General features: G+C 40.1%; 1 protein-coding gene across 2 annotated transcripts; it reads left to right on the plus strand.

Annotated features, from left to right (window-relative positions):
* The first annotated feature begins 67 nt into the window (after nt 1-67).
* zgc:136908 lies at nt 68-9,396 on the plus strand. Of its 2 annotated transcripts, none has more exons than XM_023284465.3 (18): nt 68-389; nt 694-805; nt 885-1,057; nt 1,142-1,284; nt 1,420-1,550; nt 2,403-2,534; nt 2,643-2,745; nt 2,889-3,022; nt 3,147-3,282; nt 3,395-3,507; nt 4,588-4,752; nt 5,972-6,094; nt 6,181-6,393; nt 7,027-7,205; nt 7,309-7,438; nt 8,309-8,467; nt 8,779-8,930; nt 9,022-9,396. In XM_023284465.3, exons 1-18 carry the CDS (start codon nt 367-369, stop codon nt 9,125-9,127), a joined length of 2,427 nt encoding a protein of 808 aa, XP_023140233.2. In that variant the 5' UTR covers nt 68-366; the 3' UTR covers nt 9,128-9,396. The 2 variants fall into 2 exon arrangements, with proteins under 2 accessions (XP_023140233.2, XP_035810610.2); XM_035954717.2 differs by having other exon boundaries at nt 69-415.
* Nucleotides 9,397-17,321: the final 7,925 nt, after the last annotated feature.

Below are 17,321 nucleotides of genomic sequence, written 5' to 3' on the forward strand. Positions count from 1 at the left end.
GTGTGTGTGTGTGTGTGTGTGTGTGTGTGTGTGCGTGCGTGCGTGCGTGTGTGTGTGTTGGGTTATAATAAGACAGGGAAGCAGATGGGCATATTTATACCTCCTCTGAAAAACAAGCAAGCTGCAGCTCCGGCAAACATGGGGGTTCAAGACAACAGAGGAAAAAGAAAACACTGAGGCTGGGAACTTTTGGGGGCTTCAGGAAGACCAAAAACCTCCCTCGGGGCACATCGGATCAGGCAGAATTGGAAATCTTTGGCATTTATTAGTTCCATACTGGGCCGAATACACCTTGAACTGAAGGAGGCAGTTAAGGGGTGAAAAACCCAGGGTATCTAAACTCTGAAGAGACAAAGGAGAGCACTCATGCCAGGCTCAGGAGGAGCAGAGTGAGTGAAACAGCTGCTTCTGCACAGTATGTTAGTGTGTATGTCTGTGTGCTTGCATGCCTAGTTGAACATACAGCACAATATTTTATCCAGTATACATGTCTGCTTTGTGAAACTGGTGCTAGAGTGATATTTGTTTTTGTGGTAAACTGTTTAGAAAAACATTTTTGATGTGTTATTTTCAGTCACGTAGTTGCTACGTGCAGAGCCAAAGTGATTCTAAATACAGCACAGTGTCACATGAGGAAATTAGAGCTTCATGCGCAGAGCTTGCCTGTGTCATAATGTGTGTCTTGTATGGAAGCCCAAAGGGAGAAGATTTCTCCACGGCCATCCTAAAACAGAAACACAGACCCAACAGGCTCATTGTGGATGAAGCTCTCAATGAAGACAGCAGCATTGTCAGCCTGTCACAGGTGAGTGTGTGAGGTGAAAATACAGCCAACAACAGGGTCATGGATGTGTTTGTTCTTAGACTTGTGTATTTCTTGCTAGAATAAGACGGAGGAGCTGCAGCTCTTCCGGGGGGACACAGTGGTGTTGAGAGGGAGGAAACGGCGGCAGACAGTGTGCATCGTCCTGACAGATGAGACCTGTGGAGATGAACGGATTCGGATGAATCGTGTGACGCGCAACAACCTGCGTGTCCGGCTTGGTGATGTGATCAGGTAGATCTCACATCTGTCCGTGGGTAGTTGCCATGTGGGGTTGGAGATCATTTTTAATGCCTACTGATGTGTATGTTATGACAGCATCCATGCGTGTCCTGATATCAAATATGGGAAGAAGATCCACGTCCTCCCCATAGATGACACCATTGAGGGCCTTACAGGGAACCTTTTTGAGGTTTTCCTTAAACCCTACTTTCTGGAGGCTTATCGGCCCATTCACAAAGGTATGGCAACACCTCTGCCAGATTTAAACAACTTTGGAACACCTCTGCCACAAAATGAAATCAGATGTAAGCAATAAATCACCTGCATATCATGTACTTTTGGGTGCTCCAGTGAATCCTTATCTGCGTTGTCAGGTGACATCTTTCTGGTGAGGGGGAGCATGCGGGCAGTGGAGTTCAAGGTGGTGGAGACGGACCCCAGTCCTCACTGTATCGTTGCCCCGGACACTTTCCTCTACTGTGAGGGGCAGCCGATCAAAAGAGAGGTCTGTCAGGGATTTGAGTTGAAGTGAAGTCGATGTGAGAACTGTTTCTTGAGATCATCATCACAGCTGTCTTGCTGGTGTCCCAGTTTCAAACTGTAGCGCACACATCCTGAAGTAATGCATAAAATATGCACTTACATGCGTCTTAATTGTGCGTTAGTGTGCAAAAAGGTGATAAACTGCATCAGTAAGGCTGTAACTGGGGACATCCAAATCTGTAAGAGTAATTTCTTCTTTAAGAATGTTAGTTTAGTGTTTCAGTTCTAGTTTCTTTGTTTGGTGCCAAATTTACAGCATATGGCATCTTAAAGCAGTTGACATGATCAGCCAAGATCTTAATCTAATTTTTAGTTATGAGTCACTTTTGATTACAAATCAACTCCGTCAATACCAAAAAAATGTAGGAATTTCATCCTTGTCAACATTTGAGTCTGTTTTCCTGTGTGAAAGTTCTGTGTGTTTAAAGCTGCCCCAGAATACATTATACAGTAACTGCAGCAGGTTGGTCTGCAGATTCATGCAGATGTTTCAGTAAGACATTCACTCATGGAACATCCCGTTCCACCTCACTCTTTTATGGTGGGGCTATTTAGGCCACTTAGGTAAATAAAAGGCTCTCTAGTGTATTTAAAGCCTGACTTGGGGCAGTTTTGGACATTTAACAAAACCCTTTTTCCATCTGGAGGTCCACAATACTGTCCAAATTTTGATAAACTGGCTTCAATGCCAGGTGGTAGTTGATGGTAGAGGGAAACACTCATTCTGTTTTACACAGTGTGGATTCTCGTTGAAACTTTAGCAAATCTGCATTGCTTTAAGTGTCTCACTGTCTTTCTTTCTGCCCTGTGACAGGACGAAGAGGAGAATCTTAATGACATCGGCTACGACGACATCGGAGGCTGTCGGAAGCAACTTGCTCAGATCAAGGAGATGGTTGAGCTTCCTCTCAGACACCCAGGACTTTTCAAGGCTATTGGAGTGAAGGTGTTGTGCACATAAACAAACTCACTCAATTCACCCAGAAATCAGCTTCTTTACATTCAAACACTTCTCTTGTCATGACTCCGTGTGTTCCTCCCTCCTCTCTTGCAGCCCCCCCGAGGTATCCTGTTGTACGGCCCTGCAGGTACAGGAAAAACCCTGGTGGCTCGAGCTGTAGCCAATGAAACCGGTGCCTTCTTCTTCCTCATTAATGGTAACCTTTACTTCTAATCACAGTGTTACTACAGAGAGAGATGAGGAGAAATTAGTTGTTCCTGCTCTTGCAAACTGAAGAAACTGCCAAAGTATACAGAAGTTGCTTTGGTTTTCTAATTTATGCTAATATTTTGCAACTAGGCCCTGAGATCATGAGTAAACTGGCAGGAGAGTCAGAGAGCAACCTAAGGAAGGCGTTTGAGGAGGCGGAGAACAACGCTCCAGCCATCATCTTCATCGATGAGCTGGATGCCATCGCTCCCAAGAGAGAGAAAGTAAACAACAGGAGTCAAATCAAGAAGCCTGAATCTGCAGCTCATCTGTGCAATCTTGTTTTTTTTTTTTTGTCCATATGCAGATGAATTAAAGTTACATGTGTTTGACTATGTATGTGTGCAGACTCACGGTGAAGTGGAGAGGCGTATAGTTTCTCAGCTCTTGACCCTGATGGATGGCTTGAAGCAAAGAGCTCATGTGGTTGTCATGGCAGCAACAAACCGACCAAACAGCATAGACCCTGCTCTGAGACGCTTTGGTCAGGACACTCACACACACACACCCACACACACACACACCCACACACACCCACACAAACAAACTTACACATACAAATACACACGTTTACAACCGTGTCGATGTCTCTCCAGGCAGGTTCGACCGTGAGATTGACATTGGAATCCCAGATTCAACTGGCAGACTGGAGATCCTGCAGATCCACACGAAAAACATGAAACTGTCTGATGACGTGGATCTGGAGAGGGTGAGCAAACAAATACACTGTCTAAAAATTAATAAAACAATCAAAGTTGAAATAATGATTTGAATAGCAGACCGATCAATGAGTTAGTTACTATTTTATTAATCACGTGAATGTTTGAGTTGTTTTTCAATCCAAACATTCTCCATATCTTCTCCATAGTTTCAGCTTTTTAATTGTGATAGTGATTTGTAAACGAAAATAAGCAGACAATGGTTTTCTGATGCTTTAACGATGGCCTTCAATTCGCTAAAATTGATCCTTTTATCAGAAGAAGTTTGAGGACCTCTGATCAAACTGTATGTGACAATAAAAAGATAATCTTTGGGTTTCAGACTGTTGGTTGCACAAAACGTGAAAGCTGAAGATAAAATCTCTGGCCCTAAACATTTGTAATGAGCATTTTTATTCTATTTTTTAACAAAACTGGTAAAGCAAGTATCAGACAACCCTGTGATGTTACAGCTCTAAGGTGTGTTCAGTGAGGTGTTCTTTAATACCTTTGTGTTACAGTATGAACTCCGACAACAGTCTCTCATTTAATGAAAATATTTCCAATGAAATTAAATGAGACAATTTTTAATTATGTTGATTTAGAACTACTTTATGTATTTTTTTCAATGACATAATTTTATTTAATTCTTCATTCTAAAAAAACAATTACTCTGAAAAACGGAAAAGTCATACACTGACTCAGGATTCCTTTGGTGACTGAGAAATTTACAAGCACATCCTGGCCAAAGGACAACAGGTGCTGTGCTGAAAACAAGAAGACACTTAAAAAAGAAGGAATTGTGCACTGTGGGACTCTAATTTTCACTTATGTAGTGCACCAAAAAATGTTTTTAACTCCATTGCTCTTCTTCAGACAAAACTACAATGCACAACAGTATCATTAATCACACGATTGAGGTTGCATGGACAAAATTTCTTAATGAAAGAGACTTATGATTTATTTTTAGTGTATCCTATCTATGTGTTAATCTAATCAATAGACATGATAATATGTAATATCAAGTGTTAAAAGTGTGTGCTGTTTAATAAATCAACATCACTATCTCTGAGTTATTTAACGTATGTCAGATTGCCACAGAGACTCACGGCCACGTTGGTGCTGACTTGGCCGCCTTGTGCTCAGAAGCTGCTCTGCAAGCGATCCGCAAGAAGATGACCCTCATAGATCTGGAGGACGAATCCATCGATGCTGACCTGCTCAACTCCCTGGCTGTCACCATGGATGACTTCCAAGTACACACACACACACGCACACACACACACGCACACACACACACACACACACACTCACACACATACACGCACATGCACACACACACACACACACACACACACACACACACACACACACATATACAGTGGAGGAAAAAAGTGTTCGGAAACCCCATGCATTTGTGAAATATTGCATTAAGAATCACTCTGTCTTCAAGTGCAATTTCTTTTAGTACAGTCACAGCCAAAATACTAAACAAACCCTAAAAAAAGCCATAAAAAACTTAAAATTGCTTGGTTCCATAACAATACATAAGAAATTTTGAGGATTGGGTAATTTTGGTACTAGTGATCCACTAATGAAGGCCGTGCTTTTTGTTAAAAGACACAATTTTTGTTGCTTTGTGTCTATATAAAGCCAGCACATCTGAAAGTTCTTCAGAGACAAAATGGCTAAAACAAGTATCCTAACACAGGATTCTCAGCCAGGAAGGGTACAGCTGCTGCCAGATAGCCAGGAAGTGCAGATGCAGTCATTCAGCGGTTGGATACACTGCAGAAATAAAGACGAACCAACAGCTTGGAAGATAAACCAAGATCTGAGCGTCCAAGGGTTTCATCAGCAAGGAATGACTGCATCCTGATCCTCATGTGCAGGGATAACCACCGAATAATATCACAGGAGCTGGTGTCCAGTGTTCCACCCACAATGTATGTGGTGGACTTTTAGATCATGGCTCAAGGTCCTACAAGACTGTCAAGAAGCCCCTGATCAATGAGTAACCCTAACCCTGGCATCGTTGGGCCCAAGCACACAAGAACTGGACAACCAGGAACTGGAAGAAGATTCTGTGGTCAGATGAGTCCAGTTTCCTGCTTTATCTTCCTCCTGCTAATGTGAGGGTACACAGAAGGCCAGGTGAAGCATTATCTCCAGCATGTACAGTACCTACTGTCAAGCATGGTGGAGGCAGTATCATGGTTTGGAGATACATGAGTGCTGCTGGTCTTGGTCATCTCACTGTCTGTCTGTCTAATTCAGCCACAGCTTTTGAAACACAAAAACGATTTTTCCATAAATATTTCATGATAATATTTGAGATTGTGTAAAATTTTAAGAGTGTCCGAAAACTTTTTTCCACCACTGTAGATGCCTTCCAGACTGTGCATGCATAGAAATTCATTAAAAGAACAGCTGACCATGTGAATGGCAGCTGAACACCGTCATGTCCCTCCTCAGTGGGCACTGAGTCAGAGCAATCCATCGGCTCTCAGAGAGACGGTTGCCGAGGTGCCTCAAGTCAGCTGGGAGGACATCGGAGGCCTGGACGAAGTCAAGAGAGAACTGCAAGAGCTCGTCCAGGTGAAAAAAACTCTCATTTTAGCAGACTTTGCACAAAACGATGAACTCAAGTCACTGCAATAATCCATCTAACTTCATCTCCTCAGTACCCAGTTGAGTATCCTGACAAGTTCCTGAAGTTTGGGATGACGCCATCTCGTGGAGTGTTGTTCTACGGCCCTCCAGGCTGCGGGAAAACCCTGCTGGCTAAAGCCATCGCCAATGAATGCCAGGCAAACTTTGTCTCTATCAAAGGACCCGAGATGCTCACCATGTGGTTTGGAGAATCCGAAGCCAATGTCAGGGATGTGTTCGATAAGGTGAGAGTGGACAAATATGTGGACATGCATGTGGGATTTTTAGCGTATTCTTGATCAAATCCGTATCTATTATTATTCTATTAGATTATTTGAGTGCCTGTAGATTAATACAGGTATGGTCAGTCAGCGAAGCATCTTTCTGACAGAAGAGGGAATACTTTAAGTAAGTTGGGCGTCATTTTCAAACAAAGAAGAATGGATTATCCTGGAGGACTTTTACTACATCAGGGGCTAACAACCGCCGGACAAACTCTTCACCAGGCTGAGGAATACTAGAAAATTAATGCGAAAATAAGTTCTTCAGTAGACTTCGTAAAGAAAGAAAACTGCAGTATTTATATACTATTTGACCAACACAGAGTACTTCAATCATTCCCAACTACTATGGCTAGTAAGTTTACAACTAAAAAACTGTTGGAGATTTGAACCATTTGGCATCTGTACTGTTAGATGGATGTGTAAGAAATGTAAAAATGCTTTCTGTGCAGATTGCTCACTGTAGATTTTCATGAAAACATTACAGTGAAAGGTTTACTTTCAAAACACTGATAACCTTTGAAGCAATGACTCATTTCTTTTTGATGAATATGTATGCTCTGTACTCACCTCCTGGCTTTTTCCTTCTGCCCTCAGGCCAGACAGGCAGCTCCCTGCATCTTGTTTTTCGATGAGTTAGACTCCATCGCCAAATCCAGAGGTGGCGGGGCTGGAGACGCAGGTGGTGCAGCCGACAGAGTCATCAACCAGATCCTCACAGAGATGGATGGCATGTCTGACAAGAAGAATGTTTTCATCATTGGTGCCACAAACAGGTGCTCGCTTTATTACATATCTGTATCTGACTAATGGATTTAAGTTGAAGATTTTTACTGATTTCTTTTCACCTTGCTTTCATTTCTGCTTTCGCCACCCCAGACCTGATATCATAGACGCAGCTATCCTACGGCCGGGTCGCCTGGACCAGCTCATCTACATCCCACTGCCCGACAAACCGTCTCGTAGAGCAATTCTAAACGCCAACCTACGCAAGTCCCCTGTTGCACGAGTCAGTGAAACACAAAGCTAGACTTCTCTATGTATCTCTCTTCCTTATTTATGCATTTAAGGACACAATCACTAACATGTGTTAGATAATAGCAGAAGTATTACATGTACTCACTGTTCTTACTTGAAATGTTTAATTACTGAATGTGAAGGGGTGAATGAGAAACACATTGCAAAGCGCTTTGAGTACCACTAACGTAGAGAAGTGTTATTTAAGTGCAGACCATTTGCCATTTACCATCATTTGAAATAAATGCACAGGGAAAGAGGCATTACTTTCCCACTGTGAAGTATTAGGTTTGTTAAAAGCCAGCTCTCTGAGAACAATACTTACAGTACTTGAATTAATAGTCTGTCATTTTAGTCTTTGGGTAGATAAAGAAACCAAGATGAGTGAAGAGGATTTCTATAAGGAGAATCAACAGACAAGAGTTTTCTAATGCCATCATGCACATCTTCAGGTTACTAAAATTTAACTTGGATCCTCTTTTATTAGTTGCTTCCCCTACCATTGTTAATGACTTACAAAAATTATGGGGTGTCATCAACTTGTTTCAGGAGCAAATCAGAAAAAGTTTAAAAACCTCTTGTTGTTACATGATTGTAAAATTCAAATCTTTGGGTTTTTGCACAAAACCAGAAACCTTCAGAAGAAATCTTTGACCCTGAGAAATTGTGAAGAGCATTTTATTCTTTTTTTTTAAGCCAAATAATTAATCAATTAACCTGCAAAGTAAGTGTCGGACTAACCTCATCTTTTTTGAACTATAGGGACACATACACAAAGAATATCACCAAATCATCATAATTTATTGAGTCAGTGTTTTATTTTCTGTCTCGCGCTCTTTCTTTTTGCTCTTTCTGTCTGCAGGATGTGGATCTGGAATACTTGTCTGGCATCACAGATGGCTTCTCCGGAGCTGACCTGACAGAGATCTGTCAGCGGGCCTGTAAGCTGGCCATCCGCGAGTCCATCGAGGCTGAGATCAAGGCTGAACGTCAGCGGCAGAACAGACCAGGAATCCCCATGGTCAGCTACTGCTGCTGCTGCTCTCCATTCTTACTCATTCACACCATATTATTCTGTATTAAACAGGAGGATGCTGACTGTGTGTCTAAGACTTACTTCCTCATTAATAACACAAAGTCACATCTCAGAGCAGTACCAGGCTGCATGTGCTTGGTTCAGAACGAGATCGTGGAAGATGAAAAGTTCCCTAAAGGGCGGCTGTGTGTTTTGTAACTTTCAGCCTTTGGACTGGGAACACACACAAACAAACACATACACGGTGTATATGTTCCATGAGTACAGTATTCCTCATGTATTTATTTTGTCTGCAGGATGAGGACTTTGATCCAGTCCCGGAGATCAGGAAGGACCACTTTGAAGAAGCAATGCGATTTGCTCGTCGCTCTGTTAGTGACAATGACATCCGCAAATATGAGATGTTTGCTCAAACTTTGCAGCAGAGTCGAGGTTTTGGAAACTTCAGGTACACAAACATGCGTACATGCTACTGAAATGTAGTAATGGACAAGTTTGTTTTAGTTGCATCCTGGTGAGTTCTCTTTATTTCCACCCAGGTTCCCTTCTGCCACTGGTACCCGGTCTGGAAATCAGGGGTCAGAGTCCGGATCGGGGAGGCCTGGTCTGTTCAGAGAAGAAGGCGATGACGATCTCTATCAGTGACAAAAGCGGCACAATGTTGTCCCCATTGTGCTTTGCTTCTTCTGAGGAATGGAAACAGTTGAATAAGGAAGTGGAAATGACAGGATGAACAGAAAACAGAGGGAAATGAAAGTAAAATTAGGGCATCTTTTTTTTAACCCTTTAAGACCCACCATTGCTTTACATCAAAATAACCCTGATATCCCAAATTTTAATAATATGTATTGACTTATGTCTTAACTACTACAAAAAATTGCTTAAAAGTGCAATAAACCTAAAAAAAATGAAAATGGTTGTTGTTTTTTTCACATATATTTCAAAATACAGAAATTGCATAGCTGTATCCCTCAAATTTGTAAATGTAAAAAGGTTGCACCATATCCTTTGGAACCACAGGAAATTTATTTGGAGTCTGAACATAATTTGCTTTTTGAGACATGGTCAATTTTGTAACCTGTAAAAAAAAACGAAAATAAACAAAACTGCAAAATTTGCAAAGAGACAACATCAACATCAAAACATTATTTACAATAGTGCAATCAAATTTCTAAGTGTGCCAGATACTTATGAACACACATATTTTATGTACAAAACCATGGTCAGACCATAAAAAGTGCATTTGAAAATAAAAGAAAATCGTTTTTACTGAGTTGAATCAGAAACAGTATCTTGATGGTCTCCTGGTCCAAGTACTTGGACAGGTCTGATGGAGAAGGGCTGTCCACATATTCTGACAGAGGTGGCTGGACACCTGGCCTCCTTTTCGGCAGGCAGGAAATGTGGCAGAGAAGGTAAGTTGTCAGGTTCCTTCTCAGTTTTCCAGCCAGCTGTAGGGAGGCCTCTGGCCCGGAGCGCTCGCTGGTGGAGCGGCTGCTGCAGCGTCTCCTGGCTGGAGGACGGTCTGTCCCTCTACCTCTCGCTGGGGTACCAGGACAGCAGGAGACCTCCATTCTCTCCTCTTCCTCCTCCTCCTTCCCAACATTGTAAATGCTGCACACAGAAAAAGTTACGTGGTACGTTAGCTGTGCGCAGCACATGACTTGTAAAAATGATGCGTATTTTGCGCGGAATGCTTTCGGCGGCGTTACATGTATATTATACTTTCTTTACTTTTCTCCAACTCAAAACAAACAACTTCTCATGAATACAGACTTACATGTCACTGGAATGATCAATTCCTTCGATAAGATCGGCTTCATCCGCGCTGGTGGCAGAATCCGGGCCAGACGAGTGGCTGGACTCTTCATCCGACGCTGTAGTTTGCTGGAGAGCTTCGTGCCAGATGTAAAATAGTTTGGCACGACCAGGTGTCTTCCAGTGTGGAAGTGTGTCAAAGGTGTGTGTGATGGGACCGTGTATGGATCTGGTAATTGGATTTTCCGTTCTGAAACGGGTATTGAAAAACAAAAAAACGAGTGGTTATTTGATTTTCGTTTTAAAATACAAAAATTAAAATTGAAATACAAGGCGTTTTTCCTTTTCATGATCAAAAAGGGAAATACGATTTAAAAAATGCTTTGATTTTCGTTTTATATTTAGAATACCAAGAAAGTAAAATCAGTAAGAGACAGAAACGAAAAAATGTCCGTTTTTTCATTTTCTGAGAGCGGAAGTGGTCATCAGGAAGTGTGGAGCCAAACGACAACAAGATTCTCAGAGGGCGGAGCCAGAGAGCAGTGATTGGTCAGACCACAGATAATATAGAAGACAACGCGCTAGCGTATCTAGTCTATGTATATCTATGGTCGGCACGTCTGGTAGCATCTGTGGCTGCTGCTGATCTTGTTTTTGGAGTAAAACATGGTAAGAAGATAAATACTTCTAACCAGTAGCGTTGTTTTGTTGTACGTTAAGTCAGCGACTTGTGAAGAGTTGTGTTTTGTCGTGTTTGAGCAGTTTGTCCGGACGCGTTAGCGAGCTAAGCGGCTAAGTTAGCTGGCGGGCTAATTAACACAGGTGGCTAACTTACCGCTGAACACCTGTGTTAGTTGCTGTCGCAGCTGTCCTCATTATTAGAATGAACTTCTCAACCTGTATTTCTCTGCTGTGTATTTTAGCTTTTAAAAAAGTTATTTTACTTTAAGGTTAACTGAAACCCATTGAGCTGCACTGAAGTTTAACATTCAGCTGGTTTGGATTAAACCGTGCTTAACTTAACATTGCGCAACATTACCTCTCTGAATCTCCATAATTTCATTAATTTCCTTCTCTCTTCCACTGCTCAAGTTCAATCCAGTATATAAAATGACATTAATAGTGAATAAACTAACAACCAGCCATTGTATTTATTTATTACTGTATGTATTTGTAGTAAAACATGAGTTGAAACATCCTACTTTTGGATTTTGAGGCTGTGAGGTGGAACGTTTGAGAGTGTATCAGTGTGTTTGTTTGTGGTCTTTCTGTTTCTAGGTGGAAGCTGAATTAGTGAGGATGACTCCTGCTCCTGTCATCTCTAAGCTCCTCACACATCTTTACCTGCACATGAGGAAAATCACTCCTGTAGAATGCAGGTATGTTTGTCATTATTATAAAAAGATGTTGCCTGGTGACCTGTCAGAAACCCATTATACAGAGTCAGCCAAAATAATGTTTACACACATCAGGAAAAGAAAAACTTGCATAAATGTTTCAATACCAAATTTATTCAGACATCATGACATGAATAAAAGTTATGTTTGGCCTCTACAAATACAAGAGGTGCTCAAAGTGGTGGCCACTGGCTTCCAGACATTTCTGTTGTGTTGTAGACGTCACTTGTTGATGCTCCATTCATGAGGGTAGCGCCATCTGTTGGGAAAACATCGTACAACAGGACACACAGTTATCGTGATTTGATCAAACTTAGAAAGAGGAATCTATATGTACAGAAGTACTTATACAAATGAAATATTTATAAAAGTTTTTCTTTTCCTGATGTGTGTGTACATTATTCTGGCTGACTCTGAACTTAATGAGAACAAAACTGTCATTTAATTGTTGCTTTGAAAGCTTCTTTAGTGAAAACCGGCTGGTGTTCTGCTTTGAAACAAACTGCTGTTGAGGTCTGTTTTTTTTAGGTTTAACCCCACAGTCTCTGAATGAATTGATAGTTTATTTTTTTCCTGATCAATGTGGACGTTATAATTGATGGTAACATTTACTGATCATATAATCAGCATGACAATATAACAGTAGAACATTCTGACCACCTGACTAATACTGTGTTGGTCCCTTTATGCTGCTAAAACTCCTCTGACCCAGTAGTTCATCAGAACCTCTGGGGATGTCCTGTGGATTCTGTGGATCCTGTGGGTTGCAGGGTGGGTCCTACCTAGACCAGGCTGATCCTGGACCATAGTGATGGGATGATGATGCCTCAAGGAGTGTATTGACACACTACCCAAACTGTGTTGGCACTGTATTGACACTGTGTTGGTCACTCAATAGTGACCTCTGCAGTAGATCTAAAATCATTGCAGGTAAAAAAAAATAAAATAAGATGGAAAAGCTTACATGCTGCAAACCCAACATCAGCCTGTGAAATAATATTTAATCTTTATTTAATTGCTAGTCTTTTACTGAAAATATGATCTCATCATTGTTTAATTTCATTTGCTCAATTTGTTTGCTGAGTTGAAGTTGTTTATGAGAAGAGTTTTAAATTTGCTTTGTTTGTGTAAATGCTAAAATGAGTTGGTATGTAAAATATAGCAAATTTGTCTACAATAAAATTTAGAGTTCCAATTTTTAACTTATGTATGGAATTTTTTTAACTTAAGTGTTCAATCATACGAAATAACAGACTAAAAATGGATTCATTCATACACTTTTATTGAGGAACAAAAGTTTTTGTAGTGTCTTTGCTCCAAGACGATTTCTCTTCTTGGACACCAGTTCTCCTGCCTTAGAAAAAACTCTCTCACAGGGTACAGATGAGGATGGTGTGCATAAAAATTTAAGTGCGAGTTGATACAGGTGTGGATATGTTTTCTGTTTATTTTTCCAATATTGTAACGGATCTTGTGCTCTGGGTGTGTTGGTTTCAGCCAGGTAGCGTTGGACTTCAACTATGGAACCAGCTGTAGTATTCGAGGTCGAGTTGTTCTCCTCAACCTCCATATCCAGAGGTTTCCAGAGATTGTGCCCTAACAAATATTTTAGAAATAATTCTTTGTTAGTTGTTAGTTTATTATCACATGACAAACTGCAACAGAAATATACAAACAAACACAAAAAATATGTGTTTTCAGTCTTTGATGATCATGTTGACCACAGCCTCATCCACTGCTTGCTTGTTAGGAACTGCAAGCCAAACGGAAATATTTTGTTTAAAGCTTCTTAAAGGACTGTAATTTTTACCAACAATATTACAGAGTTACACAAAGCCTTTTGTGTGTAATAAACTATTTTTGGAAATTCAAATTTTTGAGAATTTCAACATACCTGGGGTACTCACACGAGTATCTGCCAAGTCTTCATTGCCATGCCGAGCTCTATAATGCCTCAGCATTGATGAAGTGCTCTTATTGATGTAAGATAGCTCTGTGGAGCAGAGCCGACACTTCACCTACAATAAAATAAGAAGTTAATCTATCTGAAAACAATCAAACCTCTTACAGAAAAGAGTAGAAACATATTTAATTAAAAAAACTAACAGTAAACAATGCCCAAAGGAGAAAAAGATTTACCTTATTTGCCGTCAAAAGATCAAAATGATTCCAGACTGGGGAAAACTTCTTCTTATTGGAACGATCCATGAAGTCAGAAGTTTAACAAGGTGAGGTCAAACAGACACAGCAACAATACATGTCAATACAGTTTGTTTCCTTTTAAACACAATTTGGCGCAGCACATCCAATCGACACACTTTCTGTATCGGTCACATGATTTTTTCTTAAAGCGATACACGCACCAATACGGGGTTTCACTCTTGTGTGCTCGGCACAGTGCTGACGCACCAGTGTTGTTCGTCCCATCACTAATGGACCATCCCACAGATGCTCAATCAGATCTGGATGTGGGGAGTGTGGAACCCAGGTGAACAGCTTAGCTCTGTCGTGTTCCTCGGACCACTCCTGAGCAGTTTAGTTTGTCCTGCTGAGGGTGGCAGCTGGCATCAAGGACTGCTGTTGTCATGGAGACTAGGGGGTTGTTTGTCCTGCAGTGTTTAGGTGGTGGTACATGTCAAACATCCACATGAACGTCAAGGTTTCCCAGCAGAACGTTGCATTAGAACAAGATGATGGATGTTGTTCTCTTCAGCTGTCAGTGGTCAGAATGTTGTGGCTGATCAGTGGATCTGTCTGCCTTTACTCTGACATCCAGAGTTATACAAAAGTGTAGTATGTGTGCAGTGCAGAAGAGATTTACTTTATTGTATGCTGTTTTTTTTTTTTTTTTTTTTTTTTTTTTTTAAGGGAGAGCATTTTTTTTATCCACCTGAAGAAGACCCAATGTTTCCCTTCAAAGGATAGTTAATGGTTACTACGGCTTCCATAGTGGTCCCATCAGAGAAAATGATATCCATATACAGATTTTTATTAATTCCAGGGCTGGTTCAGTAAAGATTATAATAATAACTACATCAGATAATTCTTGGTCGCAGTTGGAATTTTGCAGCCTGAGAGATGGTTGAGAAGGTTTGCAGTTCTTGTTTTAGCAAAATATGTTATAATAGAAGATCTTTATTGTCATTGTGCATGAAATTATCTGCAAACCAGCAAAGTGCATCAGTCTGAGGTATCTAAAAATAAATAAAGAAAAATGCTTCTCAAGCCAATAATAAACAGAATATTTTGAGGGACTATTCTAAAAAGGAAAGAAAAGCTCCATTCTCACTCCTCTCAGGATAAACTATCATTAAAATTGACTTTAAATTTAGCTTCAACACGAGATAAAAACATTTACTTTCATTACTGATGTTGTCAAGTTTTAATAAAGTTCATGCTACTTTTATAAAATGATGAAAGTGAATAAATTGTATTTCTGTGATCTGTGTTTGATTTGTCTTTTCTCCTGTCATCCAGATGTTCAGAGGGAGATGATGCCACATCTGGTCCAGCTGATGGAAGGTCTTGAAGTTCTCTGACTGGCCTCGACTGAAGATGGTCGTCTCACTGGATTTAAGGTTCAGATGCTCAGTAATAAACTCCACCAATGAGCAAACAGGGAAGCTTTAGGTTTATTAAATGTTGCTATGAAGGTATCACTGTTTTTCTTTGTGAATGCAATGTGCTCCAACTGAAACTTGAATTAGAACTTAGAAGTAAATCCTTCCATCTGAAAGGATTTAGTTGCATTAATAACCTCATAACATTTTAATTTTTATTCCAGTCTTGGTTGGAAATAGAATCTCTGTATTGATTCAGGTAAAAACTGAACTTCACAGCATGTTGAAGCAAAACAACCAGATGAAAACTGTGATGGTGTTGGATTGTCAGACCGTAATGTTGCAGCTCAAAGCAGCTTTTCTAGCTCAGTTCATTCTGACATTCAGCTATGAATCAACACAGCAGATGGTGATCCATGCTGTGGAAGTCTCACATCTCCTGATTTAATGGAGCTGCTTTACACTTTTTACACTGTTTATTCACCAACACTTTATTTAATAAAAGTCCCATCTAGTTTTTATGAGGAATGTGATGTTTTAATTTCTCTGTGAATAACTGCAGTCTAATGTAACAGCTGGAGTTGTAACATCTGTCCTGATATTGATCATGAAGTATTGATCAGAATACTTATGGTTAGCAGTCATCCCTGAAGTTTTACATTAAAATCTTTACTTGTGTTGTGAACTTTGGTAAGAAGCAGAAACTTTTGCGTTGCCATGGATACATGAGTGTTAAATTCTGTCCATGTTTCCATTTTGGGAAATGCAGTCCAGTTCCAGAATGTGGAGGAATTTAGTCTCACAATCACAGACAACAAATATTATCTGAAAGTTGGGTTATTGTTGTTTATCAGCACAATACAAAAAGATTAATGTTAGAAATATTCCAGTTAAGACTCTAGAATATCATGATTTATGTAAATTTACCTCAATAATATGAATGTTCAGGTTAAGGTTGTAGAGTGATATTTATTATGTAAGTTTAGCTGATTAAAGTTTATGACTGCACTAAAATATTATTTAAATTGACATCATTATTATAATATTTAGGGTCAGACCCTACAGTATTAAGATTAAGAAATCAAATCTTCTATAAAATGTAAATACACTGAACTCATTTAGATATATTTAAGTGAGACTCTACAATATTATTTGACACAAATCTATCTAAATCAAAATTTTAATAATTTTCACACCAAACATTTACTGGACTGATTTAAACATTAAAATCACTCCTTTCTCATCCTCTGCTGTACGTTCAAACCTGAGGCCTTAAATAGAAACACACAAGTATCTGTTTGTAGGAACTTCTGCAGAGTCCTGGTTCCAGAACATGATGATAGAATTATAGACAAACTTTAACAAAAGCTGCCTGAGAGTTTACAGGTTTTTATGTTAAATTTCTTCAGTAATTTAATGAGCGTTATCAGCAATAATCAAGTGTTAATTTGATGAACTTGATTTCCTAAAACATCCAGAATTGGAGCTCATATCTTTGGCAGCTGTAAAGTTTCTGCTCCTTCAAAGTTCACAACACAATGAATGAATTCCTAAAACACTCTCAGTGCTGGAGAGCGTTTATGATGCTGAAGCAGTGACCAGTTTTTCTGTTTCTCTGGAGATGCACAATGAGGGACGTCTGCAGAGACTGAGAAAGAGTCTCACCACATCCTGACATGAGGAAAAAGACTTTATTGAAGACTACAATGAGAAAAACTATCAGACAGCAGACGACTGCATTCAAGGTGAGCTCTGAACATTTGATCTGGAACAGGAATTCAATCATGGCAGCATGAGCTTCATTTCAGTCTGTAGCTGCTGAATTCATGGATGAATCATCTGGCACTAGAGAAGAAGACCATCAAACATCCATGTCAGCTGATGGAGGTCCAAGAGTCTCACCAAACAAACAACCTACAGAGTGAAGACCTCGAATCTGGTTGGACGGCCTCCTATTCAGCCACATGTGTGAACAAATGCCTCTAAGCTGATTTGTTTTCTAAAATAAATCTAGTTTGAGTCCTAATCTATGCCTGTGTGTTTGCTTCTTTACACTGCTGTTAACAGTTTAGGCTGTTAGATTGTTCCAGATAAGACAAGTACAAGATACTTCAGAGCCGTTCT

Source organism: Amphiprion ocellaris, chromosome 4, assembly GCF_022539595.1.
Source record: "Amphiprion ocellaris isolate individual 3 ecotype Okinawa chromosome 4, ASM2253959v1, whole genome shotgun sequence".
Classification (NCBI taxonomy): Eukaryota; Metazoa; Chordata; class Actinopteri; family Pomacentridae; genus Amphiprion; species Amphiprion ocellaris.

Bases quoted from the DNA above. Each gene is read 5' to 3' on its own strand.
- zgc:136908 (XM_023284465.3), top strand. From the start codon at position 367: ATGCCAGGCTCAGGAGGAGCAGA. The intron at 3,283-3,394 runs GTCAGGACACTC...ATGTCTCTCCAG, and splicing joins CCCTGCTCTGAGACGCTTTG to GCAGGTTCGACCGTGAGATT. The intron at 3,508-4,587 runs GTGAGCAAACAA...AACGTATGTCAG, and splicing joins ATGACGTGGATCTGGAGAGG to ATTGCCACAGAGACTCACGG.